Below are 26,082 nucleotides of genomic sequence, written 5' to 3'. Positions count from 1 at the left end.
CTGTTATTGTTTCCATAGTCTCAGGTAGTTATTTATTATCCTACTTTTTCTTATTCGCTTCTAAATTCAGGCAAAATTAGTTGATACTTGCGATATTCTTTGTAACTGACGTTTAAAGGTTTTCCAAACTTTTAACAGTCTATTTTTATTTATTTGAATCTTTTTGTATTAGTGGCAAGTATGTCCCATCACATGACAACCACGATGGCTCCAATGCAACCTCTTAACTGCACCAACATCCCAGAAGTTCCAATGAAGCCATACGATGGAAACATTACTTCCGCCCTTGCACTTGCTAATGATAACATTAGAGTTTGCAATAACATTATTCCATGTAAGTCAAATAATTCCTCCTGTTTATATACTTTTTTCGAAATGTAACACGCTTGGTAAGTTTTGATACTTCTTTTAAATTTTCTCTTCAATCACTTTAGCTGTAGGGACGTCGCTTCTAGCAAGCACTGCGAAGCCACCAAATTAAAATTTATACGTTGCAAGTTTAAATGTCTTTTCCTTTTCAACGTAATGCATTAGCAAATGATTCCCAGTATCTGTTTATTTAAAGAAATAGTCGTAAGCCTTGAATCAGAAAAATATTAAAATATTAATCTCTATTTTTTCTTTCAGTTTTAAATCGCTTTATTGCTAACCTTAAGCTAACTGGTGTGTACCAGCAAATCAATCAAGTCATGGATTTGATGAAATACTTACAAATGAGAATGGAGATCGTCAAAAGAAGACTTGACTGTGGACTTGTAATGAGCGTAGAGAAGGCCCGATATCTAAAAGAAATGTATTACAATGATCAAGTTTCAAAAAGAGTATTATACGGTGTGAAAATGCGACTTACAAACATCAAGGAACGACTTGGAAATATTTACAAAAAATAGATTTACAAAGAAGTTTCATTGATATATTTTGTTTTCCATGAATAATATCGTTTTTGTTGATGGCCATAAATTGTTATTTTTGAAAGACCTCCAAATTTTGTTCGCATTTCACCTTAATTATAATCACTATTTAATAAAAGGTTTGTCCTTTATTGGAAAATTATTAAAGCTAAAATATGCTAAGATCAATTTAACTCTTGTTCATCAATCAACTTAATGTCCTAAGAATTTGAAAGACAACTAAGAAAATCCGAAGTTTTTTTTTCAGTATCAATCTTTTTTCTTATTTATTTATTCACTCGAGCTTAAGATTTGAATGTCCCTGAATGTAGCAATATTATTTTACATTTTATAGTCAAAACTAATCACTTGAAGCTATACTAGTAGGAAGACATAGTACTGAAAAGAACATCAATTTGTAAATCACGCAAACGGGGCATAAAGCTTGTATTTAAAAATGCTTACGTACACCAATTGCTCTTTTTTAATTCAAAACAAACGTGAAACTAACGTGCACAGGAGAGTAGTAGAGGTCTGCAATCATCAATTTTTGACATAATATTAATAAAATTCAAGGTGTTTTGTTACATTTTATCAAGATTGTAACTGATATTTTCAACATTTTTTTCGGCACGAAAATATATCTTTGAAGTAAATAATTCGATGGGTAGAAAATTATTGTGGTATACAAATTCAAAGAAAAATGTACACAATTAGAACTTCCATTGTATAAATTTTTAGGGAAAAGACTAAATTATAAAAATCAACTTTGACGTTATGTTATCGTTAGTGTCCACTACGATAACTACAACAATAAGTAAAAACGTTTACTGATTATAAATCAGGAAAAACTTGCAGCTTACTCTAAGATTCTACACACTGCATTTAATACTTTTCTGTCAAAAAATCGTACCAGCTATGTCTACCAGTTAAGCACTGGCATTTTCCTAATTTGATATTGCTATTAAGATTATCATTTCCTAAACAAGATAATTTACTAGGTGCGTAGAAATGGTATTGTGGTCGCTACCTCCGAAGTTTAAGTATTGCCTTGGTTGAAACCACTCTAAAATTTTGCAATTACTTCCTGTTGGCCAATTGCAATCACGGCATTCACTGCAATGTCCAATCTCTTGTTTCTTGTCCTTTCTGTCACTGACTATGTTGCCGCGATACAGTAATATTGAAACAAAAACTTGGAATCTTTCCAGATGGTATTATTGACTTTTTGATTAGCCTTTATTACCTCGATTATCCCTTTAGACAGCAGTTTATCCCAAGAATGTTGGTAATGCAACAGTTGTTAATGTAGTAACGGGTTTTACCCCGGCAGGATTATGGATATTCTTTCTTAACCTTGCAATTCATACTGTATAACATTTGTTTTTGATTGATGGATTGATTACAAGTAATTAAAGGAAGGGGTAGTTTAGCGTATAAAGAAATGACCTTACCTAAACCCTTATATAAGAAAACCAAACCTTGTGAAACGATTCGTGTTGGATTCGACACTTGTATTTAACGCGGTTCACTTGCTCTTGCATCCTTCGTTCCTTACAGTAAGAGCAAGGTTCAGTGAAAGATAGCAGGTTATTTGGACAGTAAAAGGGCAATGACGAGCATCGACTTGTAACTAAAAATAGAGCAGAATGAGAAGAACTTAATTAAGCTTTCAAATAGTCATTCAATAATGACTTCTATTAGGTGTAATTTAGTTTATGATATAAAACATATATATTTTATATAATTATATAAAAAAAGCATTTTCGCGAAATAATGATAATAAAACTTTAAACACCTGATTGTGGCGCGTGACCTTATGGTTATGGCGTTCGCTTCGTAATAACAAGGTCTGTCGTTCGGTCCTCAGCGCGGCATATTTAGCAAGTGTCTGTACCACAGCTAAGAGTCAGCTCATGCCATGTGAGGGAAATAGGGTAGGCAATGCGGTGTATACTTAACGTATACATTCAGAACACAGAACCCACATTGCTAGAAATGTTTCTAACACTGAAGTGGCTATATCCTGCATAAATATTCAGAATAATAATAATTTCTAACCTCACCTTTGTCTTTTTATATATTTTTCTAGATTTCGTGACCGTGATTTTCTCCCAAGGCTACGTAGTCAAAAGTGTCTAATCTCTCTAAACAAAATAAACTGTATGTCACATTAAAAGGCGTGTCAAAATATTTGTTTGATTGTTCTTTCCCTAATTTTCACTTCACAAAATAATGTAATAAAGTAAATATTTAAAATTTTATTTACAATGCTAAAATTGTAATTAATTAGTTTGTTTTTCATTAAATCTTGTAAAGATATATGCCAAATACTAGATCTTCGAAAAACACGCGTGAAAAGTGAAATATAAACAAAAAAAATATCAGCAGTTTTTCATACTATAACAGAAAACACATTCAAACAATATTCAAAAAATTATTATAGTTTAAATGTACAGTTTGAAAACGATACATTTCCGTCACAATGGCGTACGACTGATGAATTCTTAGAGTTGTCCCTTTCATATTTTTTGTCTTTTTCGCTGTCTTGTTTCTTGTTGTTTTAAAACATTCGCGCTTCAGTTATTTTCAGCTCTCCATCTGATTGCTTATCTTTTGTGTACTACTACGCAGAACAATAAAAGATGGAGTGTGATATAATGCATCCTTTGTTTAATAATTGTTTTATTCTAAATTAGTTTTAACGCTCCATCTGATTGACTTGCATATAATTTTATAAACGAACTTTTTATATTTCGTAATATATAGGAAGTATTAAGTGCCGGAGAAACTGCCGAAAATCTCTAGCAGATATTTAATATTGGATATCTGCTGAGATATTTGACCCTTGGCTAACGACTGCACGAGTATCCATTCCGCCAGACGCTCCTGCCTGAGGTGCATGATAATAAGAAATATTGTCGACCATTATTAATTCAAGCTTGATTATAAACTTTCATCATCAACAGAATCATTTGTCTTATGACAAGGGAAGTTAAGGCGGGTTTCACTATGATATTGATTCATACTCACATGATTGAACAAATCGACGAAAAAATACATTACACTGAGAAGCGGGCAAAAGGGAAAAATGCCTGAAACATTCTAAACAAACGAAAATTTAATTGCATATTTATGCAGCAACAATAAGACACTATTTAATACGAGCAACCGTTAAAAGATGAAAATGCATTACCAAAGAGGGATTATTTGCAGATGAATGTTGAGGAATTTGAGATAATATTAGTACAATAATTTCGCGGATTTCAGTATTTGGGACACTTCCACAAGAAGTTCCAAAGAAAGTCCCACAAAACTAAGAGTTTAGAGGTAAATGGCTGAGAAATTTTGAAAGAATTGGGCGAAAATATTTTTGTTTATTGCATTTATATGTCATGAAACTTCTAAGTACATGCGCAGTATCATTTCAAATTTGTGTTATTGTTTTGAAATAAATTTGAATGAATCGTATGGTCGAATTTAAGTCGAAACCAATTTTTATAAAAACGCATTCGACCGATTCGATCGATTCGACCACATTCGCTTAAGTGGAAAAATGCCTTTATGGTGGCCAGGAAATTCTCCCTGTCTTTTATCTAAATTCTCCTGCCCTTACGTTACCAGGTCTACATAAGGTATTTAATACGGTATTCTTTAAATGCTGTAGTAGCGTATGTATAGATTGTGTGTTTTAAATTATTTTGTACAATCGCGGATGATAACGATACCATTTGCATATCAAGAGTTACACCATGAAAAGAAGTAAACAACTTAAAAAATTATTAGAACTTTCAAAGATTTATGTTTTGTCAAACATTTGACTGTTATCTCAAATTTACCTCCGGACACACCATTTTAAACCCGTTATTAATGCAGACAAGATCTTGGTAATGTCAACTTTTACTTTTGTGTCTCAGTGTCAGACAATGGTAGGATATTAAATAATAGGAAAAAACGCTGCAGTGGTAGTTCGTGTTTTAGATAAATAATAAGCTAGATAATCGTTTCAAAACATAACAAGTTTTCACGAATTTATTTCTTGGTACCCCTAGAAGAATGGCCAAATGTCAAGAATTGTCTCTTACCTGTTTCAGACACATAATTTATCTTACGATATGACAGCAAGCAGTGGTTATGATAACTTTAGCTTCATATTGTGAATTCTCACAGTTTTTTCAATAAGTCGCAGAAAAAGCGGTATATGGACCCTCATAACAACTATTTTCACCGACTTTAAGTATCTTTCTAACCAATACTTGTATTTAATCCATACATAACCTTTTGCTATATAAATTTAATTACAAGTACCTACAAGGCAAACATTGCCGCATGTGAACTTCTCAGCTTTAAGACTTTACTTAAGGTAGAAATAATGCTGCCATACTCTTTTAGTCGATCCACAAACCAAGAATTTTAAAAGAAAATTGTGCTTTTGCCGTTAAAGCTCTGGGACAGCGCGAAACAAAGACCTCAAGATTAAGGCACCCATACTTAACACTTTCGTTGCAAGTACACTCTATTTTGTTGCAATCATTACTTCAAGCTAACACAAATGAAAAGGTTCGTCTTTTAATTATTTTTTTCAAAAATTTCTAGCATTAATCTGTTTTAGCCTTATTCTCGTCCTAGATATTCCGCATCAGTGGGAGGAGATTTAGCATTAAAAAATCTTTTATGTTTAATCCACTCACCAAGGCTTAATTAACATAAACTGCCGAAAACGCCTTTGAATTGACATACATTATTCAGCTACTTGGTTTTGCTACAAGCATTGAAATGTTATGTTTTGCCTAACAACTGGTAACCATGAAAACCTTAAAAATTGCTGACCAAGTTTAGTCGTTCTATCGCATACAATGGTGTACTCGACAAATAACTTGAGAAAAAATAAACCTCTGAAATATAGTTTTGTTCTAGGTTAGAACCAAATTTATGAAACATTAAATTAGGCTAATTTAAAAAATCTCTATTGGTTAAAAAACCACTATACCAACCTGTGAGAAATATTTATTAGCCTCATAAAAACGAAATGTTTTGGTAACAGTAAGTAATCGATATAGATTTCAAACGTCGTGTTTATCGCAAGACAAGATATTAGCCGAATGACGGTGATTACCACCAAAGCGCAATTTAAACCAAAATACCACTTTCGTTCGTCGGTCAAGGTTGTTAAGTCTCGAGATCTCATTTACTAAAGACCATTAAAATATTAAGCATAGACGGTAAAAAATTAAAAGATTAAAATGTAAGAGAAGCTTTTCGTAAAAACTATTTACATCATTTTTAATAAACATCACTGGGCTAAATGAGATCTTGATTTTCGACGTAATTCATCATATAAGGGATTTTTTTTTTTTTTGCGAAAAAATGCTAAAAGTTATAAATATGAAAGTCGCAAGATGTAAAGTAAAAGTAGATAACGAAAGTCCTCAATTGCACAGACATTCCAGATGTATTAACCCCAAGATGCGATCATTGCACCGTTAGTTGCACTTGCAAACGAGAATATCAATATTTGTTTACAAATCATCCCATGTAAACACATTTATATTATTATTAAATCTGCCCTTGATGCCATAAAAAATCTGTCTTCTTTTATTTTGGCTTAGTTTTGGTTTTGCTACTTCTTTATTTCTTTTTTCTTTTTTTATTGTTTCGGTAGTTAATACTATTTTATTATATTTCTCTTGCTAAAGAAATACTGTATTGTTTTAAAGTTGTTTGGTGAAATTGTTAAATATACGCCCTTCTTGGGTGTTTTTCTTCCATGATAATTATCTGAGCTGGGACTCACGCTACAGTGTTTTTTTTCAGCGTTGAACGAATTTAATGCACAGCTCATATTGATCGTTGTATGCCAGCATTTCGACCAAATCCAGATGTTGCTAAAGCTTCTCCACAAGCGAATTGAAATTATCGAAAGAAGATTAGATTGTGGATTACCCACAGGTGAGGCAAGAAACTTTAAACAAATGTTGGAAAATGATCAAATTACAACAAAAGTATTGAATAGGATAAAGATGCGTCTTGGAGGAGTGAAAGTCCAATTGAGATCAATTGACTAATGCGTAACTTGTCTTAATTAAGAATAAAAATTTTTTAAACAACTAAATAATTGTTACAAAGTCAAGACTGTAAACTCACGTTACTACAAATAACGAGGAAAAACTAACATTTTTACAATTTTTTCTAATTTTAGCATTTATTTGTTTGAACGACTGTTCTGTGAAAAGATATGTCTAGGTTCTTTAACGCTTATTAAATTTTCCATTGTTCTCCTATTCTTATTAGAATACCTTGTCCATTGGGTTTATGAGTATTTCTAACCCTCAGCCCCCATATTAAATAAGACCCTGTTTTTAGAATCCTAGAAGTATGACACAGTGATTTTCATTTAATTACTTTATATTCTTTGAAGCTGAGAAATTAAAATTTTTAAAAGTTAATTTACCGGTCTATTTCTAATAAAACGTTAGAGGTTATTAAAAAGTTAAGCAATATTGACACCACAAGAAGAGCTATTGCATTATTTGTATAAAAAAAATACTTTGGAAAAGCGCTTGTACAACGTCGTGCAAATAGCGTTTTCTATAATAGTTTCATTTGACTTCACTTTGTTTTAGGAGAAATTTTTATTTGCCGTAGGTTTTGGTGGCGAGAATACTCGGCATTTGAACTAATTGCGTGTGTGCTGGGCCAAAGTCTTCAGTTATTGTGTATGTTTGTTACCAGAAAAAAACATAATTTTTTTCAGCGTGCATCTATAATCAGCCTTAAATAAACTGTAATCTCTTTTGTGACGAGGCACATGATTTTGTGTTTACCTTAACTGACGCATAAGTTAAAAATGGGGCAGTTCTGTGTTCATCAGACATAGAGCAGCCAAATAGGAAGCAATGTTTTTAAAAAACTAATTTTCTAGGGAGATAATTTTTAATAACAAAAACACAGGCTGTCATTTATTGGGGAAAATCACAGTATTGAAAAGTACATGCTGATTTTTCCTTTTCGTGATTTGAATTGATTATCCAAAGGTACGTTCTGCTTAACAGATAACTTCATGCTTTTCAATTATTTTGCAACTTAATCTCTTGCTTGTTCTTGAATAATTTAGGAACACCAAGGCTACGGGGGAAAGTGGTTTTATTGTAAGAAAGAAGGGCCTCTCACATATAGAGCCTAATGATACTTATAACAGACGAACAGAAACGTAACCGCGGTGCATATAATACGACAGCGAAGACATTAATATTAATTTCTTAAATATTATTATTTTTGATGTAGCGAGACCCTTAAATGGCTTTTTATCTACAACACAAATCTCAAATTATTTCCAAATAATATAAGCTTCTGATTTTCTGAAAAGATTGAATGCATATTTTTTAACATCGTTTACCAATGTGTTTAAAAATGGCACTAAAATAACAATCAAGTCCCAGATGTGTATTTTTAGTATTGGACTTTTAGTGGAAAGACGTGTTTATCACATCAGCATTAAGGACGAAGTAACTGCCAGCGTTGTAACCATCAAAATGCAGACAATTTTTTCTTATTCTTTGTCAGAGAGGAAAAAAAACCTGTGAAAAAAGCGACAATATCTGTTTATTAAATTGGCAAAAAATGTGCCAAATCAGTGTACCATCAGTGCTTTGGCAAATTTATTTAAACCAAATACATACTTTCACAAAAGGTTTTACACAGAAAATAAAACTTTAAATCATTTTAGTGGAAGCTTTGGACTTCCTGTGCCAACAACGCATGAATCGTGACACCAAGAAGGACTTTTCTTTTGATAGTACTTGCTTCCGAATATTCTCACCGCTTTGTACATGACCCATGCTGCGGCGTTACAGGGTATTTTTCCAGCCGCTTTCCAGTCTTTGTATTTGCAACTACATATTTTTTTAAAGCCGTTGTACATGCTTTTATCACATGAACTTCTCGTCCAACCTCGTGCTTGTCCCTAATCAAATAAGGAAATATGGTGCTATATGTCTTATGAAGGTTTTGCTACTTACCAAGCTAATTTTGTGCGACTTAATGATGAAAGTTTGCAGGAAAGTAATACCTAAGACGTCTAATACCCGTGTTAAAAAAACTGTCTATATTTGCAAAACTGCGAAATGTAAGTATTTAAAAGTATTTATTTTCTAAAAGCCAGATAGATTTTCTGTCGGATAGTTTTATTTTTGTCATAGGATAATGAACTGGGGAAGGCATTTAAAACTCCTTAATATAAGCTCTTAGTTTTCCCAGAACATTAAAATTTATATAAAGGCTTGTAGCTTAAACGTAAAAAAGAAGGGTGTATAAGAAGTAAAATTCTTTTTTGATGTATCTTGATTTAAACCTCGTAGGAAGTTAAATTTTATTAAAAAGAAAGAAAAAAATATTGCTTGCTATTCTTTCATTTTTTATCTGCTTAAAATTTTGATAAAATTTCTTCAAATTTATTATTCTATGAATTATAGGCTTTCTAATGATATGACTGTAAGTTCACATTAGGTACTGATGGCAGGGGAGAAGATGTTTACAAAAAGTCTGCTTTACTTACGCAATAATAACATATGTCATGTTTGTTACAAGATTCTTTAAAAGTTTTTTGGTACGGAAAACGAAGTTTCGATCCTTTTCCGCCACAGCCATTAGTCTTATCCTTGTGACACCTTCCAGCTAAATATGGAAAGAGGACATAATTAGTTTGGCTACTAGGTGAACCTTTTTAAGAAAATACTATGTCCTCCTTAATCCACCTTTTTAAGAAAATACTATGTCCTCCTTAATCCACCTTAATCGTTCATTACTTGGATATTCTATACCTTCAGGCCTATCGCAAAATATGTTGATATGTTTGAGTTGCCACCTGATTTTTTGCAATAAAAAAATCAAATTTAAATGTATTACCAGGGTCGGAGAAAATACGTGGAATTGGAAATGAGAAAGAGCACTCAGTGGCTGTTAGCCCATCCTAAGAATGGTCTAACGTAGGATAAAAAATCAAAAGCGACGGAGTGTAAAAAAAGCAACACAAATACGGTTACTTTTTAACAAAAATAAAACCTACTCTTAACCAATTAACATCAATATTATACAAATTTAAATTCACAACGCCCACTCTCGCATTATTACTCGTTATTGCAAAATGAATATTTAACGAATCTTTTATGACTAGACGAAGTTAATGTATAGCTTGATGTTATTTTTGCTTAATGTAAATGCTTGGAACATAAACGCAGTTAATGTATAAGACCATGTGCTTTTGGTGAATGATTAAGAAAACATTGAGGTTTAAATTCCTTTTTAATGATATATTATTTCTATAAAGAGTTTGTTGATGCAGCTTTTAGAAATGTACCTAATTTTAGTCTTGGAAAACATATTGTTGCTTACACAGAAGAAGACGTTATTTCCAGCCAATTCCAAGTTATTTGGCCTCAAAATCAATGCCGCATTGTACCAGTATAACTAATGACAATTAAGTTAACGACGTCTAAGTGATGTACTGACGTCAAGGAAAAGCTAATCTTTCAGATAAAAAAATAAGACATATTAAATTCTTCTTGCAAAAGTCACAAACAGACAAACACACGGAAGTACTGTATTATTATGTAGAACTAGTCAGTGGCTTGTGAATTAATCCAGTCCTTTATATATCACAGTTCGTGTTTCCGTAAGACGACTTTTTTCTCGCGCACAAACAAAAAGACGGAATGCGGCGATTATTAAAGATACTAGTCACAACACGGGGGAAATTCACGGGCTCGCCTACTCTTTATATATCGCATTTCGTGTTTACGTAACAGGCAGACACACAGACAGACGATGGCTGTTGTTTTGGAGATGCTATCCATATAAATTTGGTCACTTACTTCTTCGTCTTGTTAAAGCATGAGAGCAACGTCTCCTTCTTGTCCACCAACTTCTTCTTCTCCGAGACGATCGTCTCCGTCTTCGTCTTCCAAAAAATAATGGTTCATTCTTTATCTCCATTTCCTCATTCATAATTTCGATCTCTTGTTTATCTTCCGGAACATCAACAGAAATATCATCTATTTCGTTAAATTCGTTCTCTGTAAAATCTTTTGCATCTTGGTTAGTTGCAAAAGATTCAGCATCGTTGCCGGCTATTTCATGCGCCAGTTTTTTTAACATTGCTTTGTTCTTTGTTTTGTAAGAAAACGCTAACTCCAAATGTGCTAGTATAGCAAACAGAATTATCAACTTCTTCATTATCTAAGAAGCAAAAAACAAGATATACAACTAATTTACCTCGTAAAGAAATTTGATCAATTTTTGTTTGTTCTTTACCATTCTTTTACTCGAAATGTTGAATCAATTGCTTCTCCAGTGCCAAATGCTTCTTAAAAATCATTTACATAAGACATTCTTTATAAGCTTCACCTAAATACTTTGTATGCCTCATTAGTTTTACATTCTCACCAACGAGACTTCCTTATCAACCTCTTTGTATTGTCCTACTTTCCTTTCAGACAGTGTCATATTATTGATTTAGTACGCTGCTATGGAGACTTAATGATAGTTTAAGATATGGGAGTAAGGTTTCAGTTTCTAAAGTTTTAAGCCGTGTTTATCTGCAGACCACTTTGTCAGCTGATTTACTTATGGTTGCAGGATCTGTAAAGACTAATTTTCAAGGCTGTCTTCTTTATATCTGTTTATAAGAAATGATTATGGTGGATTTCAGTGATGGGATGATGAGAGAAGGATCTCCCGAAACGTCGCCTACTAAACTATCATGTTCAAGAAATGATAAACTTTCCACAGTAACGTGGATTTCAGTGCTGGTCTTTCTGCATTAACAAACACACCGTCAACTTGTTGCCATAAGCTGTAAAGATGTTAAGACGAAAACATGAGAACATCAACCTTCTAATAATAACATGACATGTGAATGGGAGTGATAAATGAAATACATATGATTAGTGATGTTTTAACCTCCATTTGATGAATTATCTCACTGGAACAGAAGAAAGTTTCGTTTGGTTGATGGGTCTACACTGACTGGAGAAATTCGATAAGCCAATCAAATTTATCGATATCATTCTACTCAAATTTTAAAAGATGCACTCTGAAATAGTACTCACATGCTGCTGGCAGTTAGCGGACTTTAGGCGGGCAATTTTTTCGCGGTATGAAATAGTGTTTGTTTTGTAACGATTTGACTTGAAAATGGAACACAAAATACAACTATTTTTTGTAAGAACGCCTCGCGTAGTCTGGGTAAAAAATCACCCTGGATAGGAACAAAATTCATAATCTGCATTCTTACAAATCAATGAGTAGCAATTAGATTGCAGTTAGTTTTGTTCATAACGTTTAATTTTTTGTTGATGTCATTTTTTGTAATATATGTACCATTTTATGCTACTACCTCTTCCTTAATGATTAGTATTCATGCTTGGATTAAAGGAAAGTTTAGACAAGAAAACCTATTCGGTCACTGTTAAGTGCGCAATCTGTGCAAAATGCAGAGCCCTGTTAAAACAGACATGGTTTTTGAACAAACTATTTGCTAAATTAAACGAAATATGGCTGTTGCTTCATTTTGACTAAGAGGTAATAAGGAACAGGTTTTTTTTTTTGCCAAAAAAAAGTTATTACTCACTTGGAATCAGACCATTTTTGGTAAAGATTCCAGATGAGTTTTTTGAATATAAAGTGAAGACAAAATCTAGAGCTTGCAAACTAATAACAAGAACAAAAATTATAATTTCACGGTAACTTTATATTACAAAATATAAAGTTACCGTAAAAATTTTCGCGAAATATACTATAAAATTTGGAAATAACATAAAGAGCATTTAACTAACAATGTTTTTGAACGAATCAATAGAAGCCATCAAACAGTTAGTTAAATCTACCCCACTCTCTTAAGCTTGGTTTTCATCTAGCGTTAGTTTGCGTTAAGCAGGTGAGCTAATTGGAGTTAATTTTTTTAACGCCTAATCGAAACGTCGTTGACTAATTAGCGCACCTGTTTTAACTCCGATAAGCGGGCAGGTAAATATCAAATTATTTTGATATTTTAAGGTCAATTAGCGCGAACACACTTTTGTATAAATAAAATGTTGAGCATATTATGTGTGCAAAAGCCATTTCTACAAACAGTTTTGTCACAACGGCGGGCAAAGAAAAGTTTTATATTTAAAAGATTATATAATAATTCTTCTAGAAGATGGTTATTTTCTCCATATTGCTCTCGTTTTACAAGAAATTACGGTTCTGAAATCTCGACCGTTTTGTTTTTCCCTTTTGATCTTCTCCTTTTAAACCTCGTGAAAATCCATAATGTAATGTCCTCATCGATGTTGAATTAAAACAGCGTTAATTGTTCTACGGCTTTAGCCATAGAAATTTAAAATGGGAGTTTTTATTGTCGCCGTTTTTACTACCGCCACTAGTAACGCTTGGAAGGGTACCAGTTTAGTGTAACGGTACGTAAATTATTAGTTTTTAAGTGCTGTTAACAGAACTGCCCTGTTGAACGGTACAAAAGGTACAAATACCTTTTATATTTACAAATTTTACAAATCATTTTGCGTCACTATTTTATGTTCAGCTGGTTTGCCAGTTTCACCAAGCTACAGCGGTCGTTTCTTATCTTTTTTTGAGATCTTAAATTTATTGTAGCTAGATTTGTATTTGCTTACAAGGAGTTTAAACAGTTTAGGTTTCATAAAAGCAGTGTTTACAAACTTGAACTTATTTTTCTAATTTCATATTTTTCTTACGTCTTTTCCTAATTAATTAATTAAAAAAAAATCTCTATAGTAATAACCATATTCTGTCTGTCTTTGCGCAACATGACATCGCCAGTAGCGAGACATACGGAATATTATCACGGCCCTGCAGCCGACCCCGTTTTTTGTCGGCTTTGTCTTGACCGATCACGCGTAATAGACCAATCAGTTTTGATTTGGAAGTGATAATGTTTTGGAGTTCTCCTTTTGATCCTATTCTTCTCTGAATACTTTGTATCAGTAGCATTATTTATTTTTTGTGTGTTTTCACATGTTAAGATGAGTATTTCATCACGTTTTCTAGCCACTTATAATTCTTAAACAAATCAATTTTAAGATTTTGAGCAGCTACAAACGTAGATTTCATAGCAGCTAGCTAGCTATAGCTACATATATTTAATTCTGTTCTTTAGTAGTTTTTCAATCAGTTCGGTGTATTATTATTAATTTGTATTTTGGGTTGTGGCTATCTAGCCAGCTCTTAGTACCTCTGACTCTTGGATGTGAGGGTAGCCAAATGCAGTTTGGCTGCAACAAAATCCTTAATAATTATTATGCCAAATGCAATTAGGTAGGTACACCTTTTATTGCTGTTATAAAAACCTATTCCGGAAAATAAAATTGCTGAGTAAGATTTCGAACTGGGGAGGGCTAACAGCAGGCTGTTTCCAGTATTTTTGTGTAAACCGAAGCTGTGATAAAGTTTTTATGAAAAATGATACTACGCCGTTTCGACAGCGGGTCGAATTATTATTAATTAAAGTCGGGGGACTTTAATTAATAATAACGGGGACATTTTTCCGCACAATGAGAGAACTAAAGCAAATACTCCCCAGCAAAGCATTGAAAAAAATCAGTAATACGCCGTAAATTTACTGCCAAAACGGATGTTTTACTTTACTTGCAAGGAAAACATCATCGCCCAAAGTACTCAATATAATTAACTTTGAGGTGAGAAAATAGCGCAAAAGAGTTAACGTGATCTAACGCGAGACGAAAACCAACTTTTAAAGATAATTTGCTGTACTTATGGGCAAAGCAAAATATGACCGTTCTTTCTAGGAAATGTTTTATAATAAGCAATGCTCTTTACCCATTCCCCTCAAAAAATAACAAAATGGCAGACATGCGCGAGTAAACTACAAGACAAACCAGATCTAATAAGTCGAATATAAACTCAGAAAATATAACCTCACTCACAAGCAGGTTTTATTTATAACTAACATAACCTTTATCCACAGGCAACTTTTCAATGCAGCTTAAAAGATGCTTTACATTTATAAATAGCTTGCTCAGAATCTATTTCTTAAACTTCTTATCGTATAAATATTTCAAGTTATATTACGTTGCAATACCCATTCCTAATTAAAGTCTGTTTGTTCATTAAAGACGCTCTATAATTGATTTTGACCTCTCCATCTGCCTCGTTTTTTGTTTACGACATATGTGATATTCAAATCCGAGCCTCCGATCATGTCTATTTTGATATTTGCTTCTTTGCTGTATTAATCTAGCTTTAAGCAAGCGTTTAGTATATCACATCTTTTAAAAATTAAGACAAAGCTGCGGTACATCGAGAAAAATTTAGGAAGAGGTGATTCCAAAAAGAACTACAGGGCAACGCCACAATTTCCAAAGTGAGGGGGCTTAGGCATAGTGGGAAATTTTGAGATTTGAATGACAACCTACTGGTGAAGTGAGTTGACGAAACAGCTGAGGTCCATGGAGCGCTGCAAGCCACCTGGTAGGGTCTAGGGTCAAAGCTCCAGCAAACAAACGCATTTTTAAAGTCCTAAAACACGTAAAACGGCTGTACCTTGAACCTCAGACTAAAAAATTGCATTATTCAGTGAGATAGCCTGCAGGTTTTCTGCTTGGATAACATCAATTTTTATGCAGTGAAAGAGACACTTATTGGCAAAAATTAAAAAAATTATTACTTAGCAAAAAAATGGGGCGAGGAAGGGGGGGGTTAAAGCATCCCCAGCCCCCTATTGGCGCCGCCCCTGAACTAGAACAATGAATTATTTTGCTAATGGGAAATATAGCTTATTGAGGTGGAAAGTTGCGCTATTGAAAGATCTGCTCTCTTGAAATCACTAGTCGGTGACCCGTGGAAAAATCCACGGGGTCGCCCGTCCTTTATGTATGGCATTTCGTGTTTCCACAACACGACGTGTTTCTCGCGCACAAAAAGACAGACGGAATACAGCTATTATTAAACAGAATAAACATATTAGCTTTGAAGACACATGTTAGTTAAAGTAATTTAGAACACTAACATTAAATTTAAAAAAAAGGTTCTGAGAAAACGATTTGTGATAACGGGATATGCAGACTGTCTCAACCGTGGAGAGTCACCCTATGGAAAAGTATACCTTATTTCAGCAAATTAACAATTCACAAAATAACCATGCTGTTAACTCAACTGCTTCACTGACTTACAAAAAACATTAAAATAACGCAAACCAGTAAATATGTTTATCTTCAAGCTAAAATTATCAGGACGATAAGATAGTAACTTTTTCTCGTGAATTAAACTAGATAATCAAAGTATGCGTGCAAGAGAGAGCTTTGTATCGCGATTGTTAGCCTATTATCAGGAATTATATTTTCAATTTCGCCATTCAGAATTGTCTTGAAACTTGGTGGTATTAAGTCATTGTGTTTACGTAAAATCACTAATGTTTGACACCGTCCGCACAACAGAAAAACAATATTTGCTTTAACTTGTATTGCTCTAGCTGTATAATTAAAGAGTTATCAGTCAATGACTTCCTTCGAAGGTCTTGATTACTCTGACCTTAATAACGAAGATCACAATTGCTCCGATGACTTTGATTGGGGTATGTTGTAAATAAAGGTCGAAATTCCTTCAACTATTTGATGAATAGCCTCATTACTTTGTTTATTTAATGATAATGAGCTTTAAAAGAATTTGAAGTTTAGATCAATAGGTCTACTGTTAACAATCAGAAAAAAGAATTTTAACTTCACTTATCAGAATTTGAAATTCTTTAAAAAACACGTGCAAAATGTAAACATTAGCCGTGCAAATTATGTAATCCTCTAAATGGACTAAAGGTCACATTAGATCATGTTGAAGCCTTGAATAAAATGTGTAGTGAAAAATAAATAGCCAAGACATATATTGCCTCTATTCCAGTCTGAAACTTCATCCTCAAGTTATAAAAGTTAAATAAAATGGTGCGTTTTGAGAAGTTATAAAATGCAAACATATTAACTTTCTACAAACTATTCCACATCAAAAATGCAACACACAAAAGTTATTTCAATGGAAGATTTGGACTTCCTCTTCCAACAACGCATGGATTTCTACACCAAGCTGGACTTTGCTTTTGATAGTATTTGTTTCCAAATGCTCTAACAGCTCTGTACATACCCCATGCTGCCGTGTTGCAAGGTATTTTTCCAAACGCTTTAAAGCCTTTATATTTACAGCTACATACTTTTTTAAAGTCGCTGTACATCCTACTGTCGCAAGAACGTCTGCTCCAGCCTTGCGTTTGTCCCTAAGAAATAAAGAGATTGATTGCTATTAAAATTTTACCCCAAACATTGTCAACAGTCAAATAATGTTGAAATAAAGATTTAAAATGAAAGAAAATAAAGAATCAAAATAGCTATATGTACTCAAAACTATAATACCTTATGTGTATTACTGGTATAAGAAGATAAATATTCCACTTCTACTTACGCAGTAGTAACAAATATCATGTTTATTACATGACTCTCTAAATGTACTCTTGTAAGGAATTGGCACATTAGATCCCTTTCCACCACATCCGTTACTTTTCGTGTAGCAATTAGCCGCTAAAACAAACAAAAAACAAACCTTTTAATAAAGATACTGTACGTCTGCAGAAAGGACCCTAAACGAATTGCTCATGATATGGTCACAATGGTTGAACGCAGTGACTAGGATTGGTCAAAACTTAAGCATTTCTAAGACAGGTTCAAAAAAGGTGCGCGATTAATAAAAAAAGTCCACAATTTTCACACCTTGATAACACGAACAAGATTGAAGTTTCTCAGTTTTTAAGGTGTGTTAAATAATTCAAAATATTTTTACGACCTACTTCTTCGTCTTGTTAAAGCATGGGAGCAACGTCTCCTTCTTGTCAACCAGCTTCCTCTTCTGCGAAGTAATCGTCTCCTGAGAAACGAACGCCTTCTGAGGAACGAACGTCTTCTGAGAAACGAACGTCTTCTGAGAAACGAACGTCTTCTGAGAAAAGAACGTCTTCTAAGAAACGAACGCCTTCTGAGAAACGAACGTCTTCTGAGAAACGAACGTCTTCTAAGAAACGAACGTCTTCTACGGAAAGAACGTCGTCTGCGAATCCAACGTCTTCGTCGCCTTCCGAAAGGCAACGGTTCGTTTTTCAACTTCCCCTTCTGTTCATCCTGTTCGATAACATCATCAAAAGCATCATCTATCTCATCGGAATTTTCCTCAGGAAGATCTTTTTCCTCTTGGTAACTTTCAGAATTTTCGTGATCCTCTCCAGCTATATCATGCGCCAATTCTCTCAACACTTTCTTATCATCTGATTTGTAGGAAAACGCTAACACCAAATGTGTGAGTAAAACACACACTAATATTAGCTTCTTCATCCTCTGTAAAAATAAAAGTTGCATTTCAAACTTACTCAAGAAAACTATATTGAAGAGAAGTTATAGGAACAACGGTTCATATGTGAGTTTTTGACTAAGTAAATTTATACACCTGGACTTTAGATTTCCAAGTATTGTAAGCTAGAAGTCGTGCTTTCAAATCCCTCACGATTTATCCTAAACTTTGCAACGCTTAAGAAAATAAAATGCAGATTTAATTTAGATCAGTCAACCTAGTAAAAATCAAAATGATTGTTCGTTTATTACATCAGTTACCTTAATACTAATGTGTAGACTTCAAATCTTCACGCTATTGGTAGTTCTGTCACAAGATATACAAATTGCTTCTTAAATGACCAACACCTAGTAAAGGAATTGACTCCATAGAGCGCTTTTTATAGCGTTTATAAGAATAATATTCACGATTCAGTAATTACCAATGAAATCAATCTTTTACGCTTCCTAGTTTCTCTTTCAAGCAGTTTACAAATTACCAACAAAATTAAGTTTTAGCTATTATACTTCCTACATTCTCTTTCAAGCAGTGTACAGATTATTGACTTAATTCAGTTACTAAGGGAACATTTAGAAACACATTTTAAGAACGGTAGCACATAATCAAAACATCAGACGGAGAGTACAAATATATATTTTAATCGGATAAAATAAGATCTCCTTCAAAAAGCTTTTATACTCAGATTACTTCAGTGTAATCAATTTCATAATCTTCTTAGGCCCTAATCAAAGACCTAAATACTCCGTCGTAGCAAAATATTAAGTAAACAGCTTTTTTTATTTTATTGAATAATTTTTTGCGAAGTTAAAAAATTAACTGTAAATGACAATTTGTTGAGAACTGATAACAGGTAAAACGGTGGCGAACAGCCATATGGACTACTTAAGCGCTCTAGTAAGCATAATAGCCTTTTCATAAAACTTTATCGCAACTTTAGTCGGTTTAAATAAAAACAAAGGCAACAGCCCGTCTTACCAAGTCCAGTTAAAAGCTGTTGTTTCTGTATTCCGTAAAGACATCGTTTTATCAGTTGGTTCATCGCAAGTTTGCTGGACAAAAAAAATAGTTGGTAAAGCTGCAATACATGCGATACGATAGATAATTGACGAGTAGGATTTCAATGCATTTATTCTGGTTAAAAGAATGTACTCTCACGTAATGTTTATGTCATGTATCTTTCAATTCATGTAATTGCTTCAGTTTGCTGCCAAGATTATTTCCGCGTGTGATGGTAGAACTTTGGTTTCTACAGCAGAAGCAAGTAAATCTTCGTGCATAGATAAACGATGATAAAGCGGTTGGATGTTTAAAACAAGCTCTGCATCAACATTGACACAAATCTCAAAAGACAAGTCGGAAAAGCAATAAGGTGTGAAGATTTCAAAAAAGTAAAAAAAAATTCTAGCAAAGTAGTTTCTTCTCAATAATGCGCCTATAACTAAAATGCTAATTAAAATTTCGAAAATTGTATTACAACCTGCATACAGTTCTTACATATTCTTTGTTTTAGCCAAGTTATTCGAAAAGTATTTGGTCTACATTTAACCTCGTTCCCATGGCTTTTTAATTTTTTCTGTCAAACACGGGTGGATTAGAAAAAGCCTGGGTGACAAGTCTACATTCCATGGTCATTATAACTTTCTCGTTTGCCGTGTGAAGAGTTTTATAAAATGGTAGACGTTACCAATCAAAACAACTTCATTTAAGGAAGTGAGGGATCATCAGATCAGACAAGCCAGACAGACAGAGACAGTCATGAGACAACCCAAACTCTTTTTTTGTCTTTAAGCTAGCTAGATTCACATTTTTAGTTAAGCATTCATTTTTTTAGCTAGGTTTGTACAATCCTTTGAATATTCTTTTTGAAAATATATAAAGAAAATATATATAGTTTTGATTGTTGAAATGGCAACACAGTCATCGCAACCCTGTCTTTCCCTCTGCTCACCCTTTCCAATGTTTTTGTGTCTCACTTATTTAAACACTTTTTGGCAACCTATAATTAAGTTTCAACTTTTACTTGAGCGTACAGTACAGTCTGAATGTAATCTACTGCGTACACGCCAATATCACACCTTTGCGTGGATGAAGGCAGTCGTTTGTCTTTTGTTATTATTGAATCCCTTAAGGGTTTTGCGAGTTTATATTTGCATGTTTAAAAACAATGCGCTCACGAAGAATTATCGGAGCAATTATATTTCTTGTAATAGTTAGATGCATTGTGTAAATGTATTGATAAGCTATTCCCTTAAGTATTAGGGTGAATTAATTAAATAATAAAAATCTTTCGCGAGAATGTATTGTTAATTTAATTACTTAAAAAGGTTCTAGTGCATTTAGGGGCCTTTGCCCCAGGAACTATCAATTCTCTACACTGTCTTACCCAATTATCCTCCTCCATTCTTTCCAAGTGCCCCAGCCAATTCAATCTTCTTATCTGGATAACATCTTTAATTCTACGAAAACTTAGCCTGCTTCTTAGCTCATCTGAACTCTTTCTGTCTCTCAGACTGGCGTTACACATCCACCTAACCATTCTCATATTCCTTTCTAAACGGTCAAGATCTTCCTGGTTCACTGCCCATGTCTCACTACCGTACAACATAACACTTCTTACACAGGCCTCATACAACTTACCTTTTGCCTTAATTTACAGGACTCTGCTAGTCAACAAAGGAAGTAACTCTCTGAACTTTTCCAAGCAGAACCTATCCTGCAAGTAACACTTCTTCCAACACCCCCTTCACTGCCCAACATATCACCTAAGTAACAGAAGTTCTCAACTATCTCTAATGAGCCACTGTTGTACATAATTAAAGCTGGAAATACTTCATTCTCTATAATCTTACCTTTGCAACACTTGGATACAAACTGAATGTCCGCTCTTAACCTTCCACTAATACTACTGCACTTCTTATGTACCCAATGCTTGCAAGTCTGACAAAAAATTGAGTTACTACCAACCCCTTTCCTGCAAACTCCACAAGGCCACTTTCCAACTACAAGGTCACAATTGGCTGCAATGCTACTAATCATGACTTTAGACTTTGCTGTGTTTACCTTTAGCCCTTTCTCTTCTAGTCCTTTCTTCCATTTCTCAAACTTTTCAACTAGTTCTTCCATCGACTCTGCTATGAGAACCAAATCATCTGCATATAATAACTCCCATGGACAACCTGTTCTGAACTCCATCGACAGCGCTTCTAAGACTAGAATAAACAACAAAGGACTAAGTACAGAACCCTGATGTACACCAACATTTACACTAAATTCATCTAAGTGAATCGTTAATCCTGACACGACTTCTAGCATTGCTGTACATAGACTGTACCATCGTAACTAGCCACTCATCCACACCTAATTTTCTCATAGCCCACCAAATAACTTTGCCACTCTATCAAAAGCTTTCTCTAAATCTACAAAGGCAAAATAGAGATTCTTTCCTTTTCCTAAATACTTTTCCTGAAGCTGTCTGAGTAAAAATATTGCATCTATAGTGCCACGCCCTGGAACAAAACCAAATTGCTTCTTATCTATATCAATTCTTTCTCTAAGTAACTTATCAATCACTCTTTCAATAACTTTCATTACTTGATCAACCAACTTCAAACCTCTATTGTTACCCCTTTCTAATGCATCACCCTTGCCCTTGAAACAATTCACTATTATACACTTGACTGCCACTCACTCGGAATAGCACCATCCTTTATAATCTGGTTAGCAAGACTTGTAATAAGCTCAACTCCAATATATCCAGATGCAGCCTTGCCAATCTTCACCCAAAATGCGATCTAAAAAACATTTCTATCGCCGCTTTTCTCTTTTAAACTTTTAAATTGCAATCTAAAAAAGTATCTATCACTGCAGACAAATTAAACTTTTCTAGACAAATAACATTTCATAAAAATACAATCATGTCATGACGAAAAAGTTTATCAAAGTAACTTTATATTAAAATACTCTTTCTAATTCAACTCCAATGACTAATTTTGTAATGGAACTAAACTAAACAACTATTATAAACTTTCATATTTAATATCTGTAATTAAAAATTTCAAAAGAGTTCGCGCAAAATAGATTGCTAAAATTGATCTTGCAACCTATTGTGATTAAACAATCGATCGCGTGGGGTCATTGTTTATCAGTGAGGCAATTATTTTCTTAAAGAAATAAAAGCTGTCGAGATGTTATTGTTCTGTGTAACTATTCATGCGAGTTTCGCGTCCGCGGTAGATTACATTCAGACTGTACTGTATATATATATATACCAACCTAATTACGTGATGATCTATACAAGTGGCTCTAGCATTTATCTGGCAACTCTGCTTGCTTCTTAACTCCATGGTTTTGACTATAAACCATCCCTTAAAACAATTTTGCAAAAATGCTGGTATACAAGGTGGCCTTTTCTGCAAGATCAAGCAAAAAAATCGGCTGAAACATCCTAGTTTTGTGAATTATGTGTATGATGGTTTTATACCAATCTGAGACCCACTTGAATTATCTCTAAAGTCTATTTGATGATCAAAATGGTTGTAATACTTGGTGACTTGTCTTAGATGTATATAGATAATAGCTGCATGAAACATTGCCATGAACCTTTTTCTGGTGCTCAAAAAACAGATGCAACATTAGGAAAACTTGGTAAAGTGAATTTCAAATAGGGATCAGTGAAAAAGAGCACATGTGGCGACAAAAATTTTCTTAAAAATATTCTTCAGTCTGTCTAGTTTCACATTAGTATTATAGGTTTGTTTGGTATGTATATATTTAATGAATGAATGAATAAATGAATGAATGAAATAAACATATATTTCAGTTTACTAAGGAGATAAATACATTATTGATTAAAAATTAAGCCCTAGTAAACCCCGGAAACTGCCAAAGTTAGCAGAGCTCGAAGTATGACAGCCATTGTGGACAATACACAACACACAACTTACACAGCAACAATACAAAACAAGGCAGACAAGCAAAAAAATGTGAAAATATTGCAATTCCAAATCCCAAGAACAAAAGTGGTGTGAAAGTGATTGTGAACAATAGTAATTCTAGGTATATTTTTAAATTAAACATAATTAGACAAGAATGTATGCTTTACAGGCCTTGCCATGAGTCGCGAGCAATTGCTCGCGTAAATATTAACATTTTGAGATAATTGTAAATGTTTTTCTTAAGAATTGATGGTCTTTTAAGTGAAATTCCTGCACGAACGCTCAACCTGAAACTGAAAAGATATTTGGTGTGATTATTTTACACCCATCGTTTAAAAGTTCATTCACCATTTTGTAAAACGCCTGCGATACGGGCATTAAGGTTAGTCTTTGTTGCGCATTCATTTTGCAGAAGAAAAGTGGGGGACATTTTAAATCGTGAACCCCAAACACGATGATCGAGCGTCTACTGGTATAGCGACTCTCTCAATCTTAACTTCCTTTTCTACATGTCCGAAATAGTATGCCTGACTATACTGTCGTTTTCATAAATTTATTGTTTATTTTTCAGCAAATAGGAAAAAATATGCTTCGTTTTCAAATTAAAAAAAAATCTTTATCTGCATGGTTTAAATAAAACTTCCAAATTCATTCGGAAAGTTCAGGTAGACGTCAGGTACATAAAATTTATACAGAAAAAAAAATTATACTGCATGTGGGTTTTGTTTTTAAAATTGTTTGAATAACAGTTGCGGCATAAAGAAAATAATCCATTAAATTTGGAACTGCTATGGTTTCCAATTGTTTCGTCAAATGAAGAAATTATCTATAAATCCATGATAAATTGTCTGTTCCGCCTGTAAGTGCAGTTTTGCAGATTTGCTTTATCCATGCTTCGTCGGAGAACCACATGGCTGGGTTTCTTGTGTAAGACCTGGTTATCAACAATAAAGGGTCCAGGCAAAAGAGATTAATGTCTACGTAGTTCTTTTAACTAAGTAAGGAGTCGGTGAATTAGCTAGGATGGTCAGGTTTGCTATAAATATAGGCTTGCTCGTGGGTTTCAAGGACCAGGACTATTCAATAATTCTGAGATCTAAAAGTGTCCATCCAAGACGGAAATCTATCGGACGTTTTAACCAACGAAAGTTCTAAACGAGCCACGGACATGTCCGACCAAACTGGAAACTATTTAGGTGTGTGCCAAGGCGCACGCCTCTCCTGAAAAAGATGCCCTAAGAGACTAAATGTAAAGTTTTTTTAGCGAAAAATATGGCGAGCAAAATTGCTCGCGTGGACACTCTGACGCGAGCAATTAATTGCTCTGGAGGTTATTTGCTCATGGCAAAGCCTGCTTTATTAGAGATTTAAGTCTTGCAAGGGGAGATCTAAAAGTCTTATTTCAGGTAAGGCATTCTGACAACAAGGCATTGATAGGACACTTTGATGCCTAATGTTTTTCAAACCAAATGCACAAGTACAAACAGCATTTTGCAGTTTTACAGTATATCTGTGAAATTAAGGATGCCTAAATCCTTATAATATTGGTTTGCGATTGTTCTAAGTTATCAAACGTAAAGCGCAATTTTGAAGGACAGTGATTCGGTTCACTTGTAAACTGATGGACTGAGTGATACCAGTGTAAACGGTAATAATAGTACATCCTAGACAAGGCTCAGGATATCATGCCATGGCCATCCAGTGTTGCCAGGAAAAAGTGAAAGTTAGCAAGAAAAAAGCGAATCACACAATTAAGACTTTCAAATGTAATATGGACGGTTATTAAACATAATCAAAGAAATGCTATTCTCTGGAAACTAACCGTAAAAGATGTGGCATTAAAATAATATATATATATAAACTATAACCTAAAATGCAACTGCTGATTTGTAATATTTATGTTTCCCTGATGCACCCTATCAATTTCTTAAAATAAACTAATCTTTGATAAACAATTACAATGTAAGCTATTGACATATAAACACTTTCATGCCCCTTTAATACTTAAAACCATATTAGTATATGGACATGTTCAAAAAACATAGGCAAGGATGTGACCATTCAAAAATTGCCAAATTTGATCTTTCAGCTATAACTTAAAAATTATTTCCTTGATTTCCATGAAACTTTGTATAAAACATGATAATCATGTAACAAATCTGATGCAATATTTTTTTCTTCCAAAATCTAACGTACACAAGAAATTGACAAAAATGTAACTTTGTTAATTAAATACCTCTTGTGGTTTTAAGATGATTAGTAGCCCTATATAACATTTAAACTGCTTGCTTTGATGTTATTCGAAGCTAAAAATAGCATCAGACAAGAAAAGTAACACTATTCCTGGAAAGATATGTGTAAACAAAGTAACAAGGGCAATATTATGAGTGTGTTACTTTTGGACTCCAAATTTGTATAGTTATAACTTAATAGTTAGTCATAATTAATTAGTAATTTATGGGAAAACTACATTGTAATAATTGTTTTAGGTTAATTTCATTCAAATTAGGGATTAAAAGGTAACATGCAGGGTTAAGTTTTTTAATAAATTAATTTTGGTCATTAAAGGTAAAAACATCTTTTAATTCTAATCCTTGTGCTGCCAAATTTTTTTAAATGAGTAAAACTGGAAGATTTGAATGGGATGAAAGAGTAACATAACTAATGCATAAGAAATATATATATATAATAAATTCATAAGCATATCTCATATAAGGATACACGTAGACAATTCTAACAGCTGATTTTCCTTTCTTTATTCATAAAAATCAACAAGCAAGTAGACTTAAGTCATGTTACTTTTTTATCTCACAAGTTTGCAAATGGCCATTAACACCCAGGAT

At 33.5% G+C, this 26,082-nt stretch overlaps 2 protein-coding genes across 3 annotated transcripts; both read right to left on the bottom strand.

Moving 5' to 3' along the window:
- Window positions 1–8,474: 8,474 nt before the first annotated feature.
- On the bottom strand, window positions 8,475–11,511 carry LOC130619290 (uncharacterized). 2 transcript variants are annotated; one of them, XM_057436393.1, is made up of 4 exons: window positions 11,199–11,511; window positions 10,760–11,123; window positions 9,445–9,563; window positions 8,475–8,853 (listed from the first exon to the last, which is right to left on the bottom strand). In XM_057436393.1, the coding sequence occupies exons 1-4, from the start codon at window positions 11,199–11,201 to the stop codon at window positions 8,608–8,610; spliced, it is 732 nt and encodes a 243-aa protein (XP_057292376.1). In that variant the 5' UTR covers window positions 11,202–11,511; the 3' UTR covers window positions 8,475–8,607. The 2 variants fall into 2 exon arrangements, with proteins under 2 accessions (XP_057292376.1, XP_057292381.1); XM_057436398.1 differs by having other exon boundaries at window positions 10,760–11,086; window positions 11,160–11,507.
- A 4,548-nt stretch (window positions 11,512–16,059) lies between these two features.
- Window positions 16,060–18,737, bottom strand: LOC130617630 (uncharacterized). The gene is made up of 4 exons (XM_057436383.1): window positions 18,566–18,737; window positions 17,752–18,292; window positions 17,370–17,485; window positions 16,060–17,184 (listed from the first exon to the last, which is right to left on the bottom strand). The coding sequence occupies exons 2-4, from the start codon at window positions 18,287–18,289 to the stop codon at window positions 16,939–16,941; spliced, it is 900 nt and encodes a 299-aa protein (XP_057292366.1). The 5' UTR covers window positions 18,290–18,292; window positions 18,566–18,737; the 3' UTR covers window positions 16,060–16,938.
- Window positions 18,738–26,082: the final 7,345 nt, after the last annotated feature.

Source organism: Hydractinia symbiolongicarpus, chromosome 1 (genome assembly GCF_029227915.1).
Source record: "Hydractinia symbiolongicarpus strain clone_291-10 chromosome 1, HSymV2.1, whole genome shotgun sequence".
Lineage (NCBI taxonomy): Eukaryota > Metazoa > Cnidaria > Hydrozoa > Anthoathecata > Hydractiniidae > Hydractinia > Hydractinia symbiolongicarpus.
Note: the sequence above shows the minus strand (reverse complement) of the source record. Positions and strands in the feature narration are given on the sequence as shown.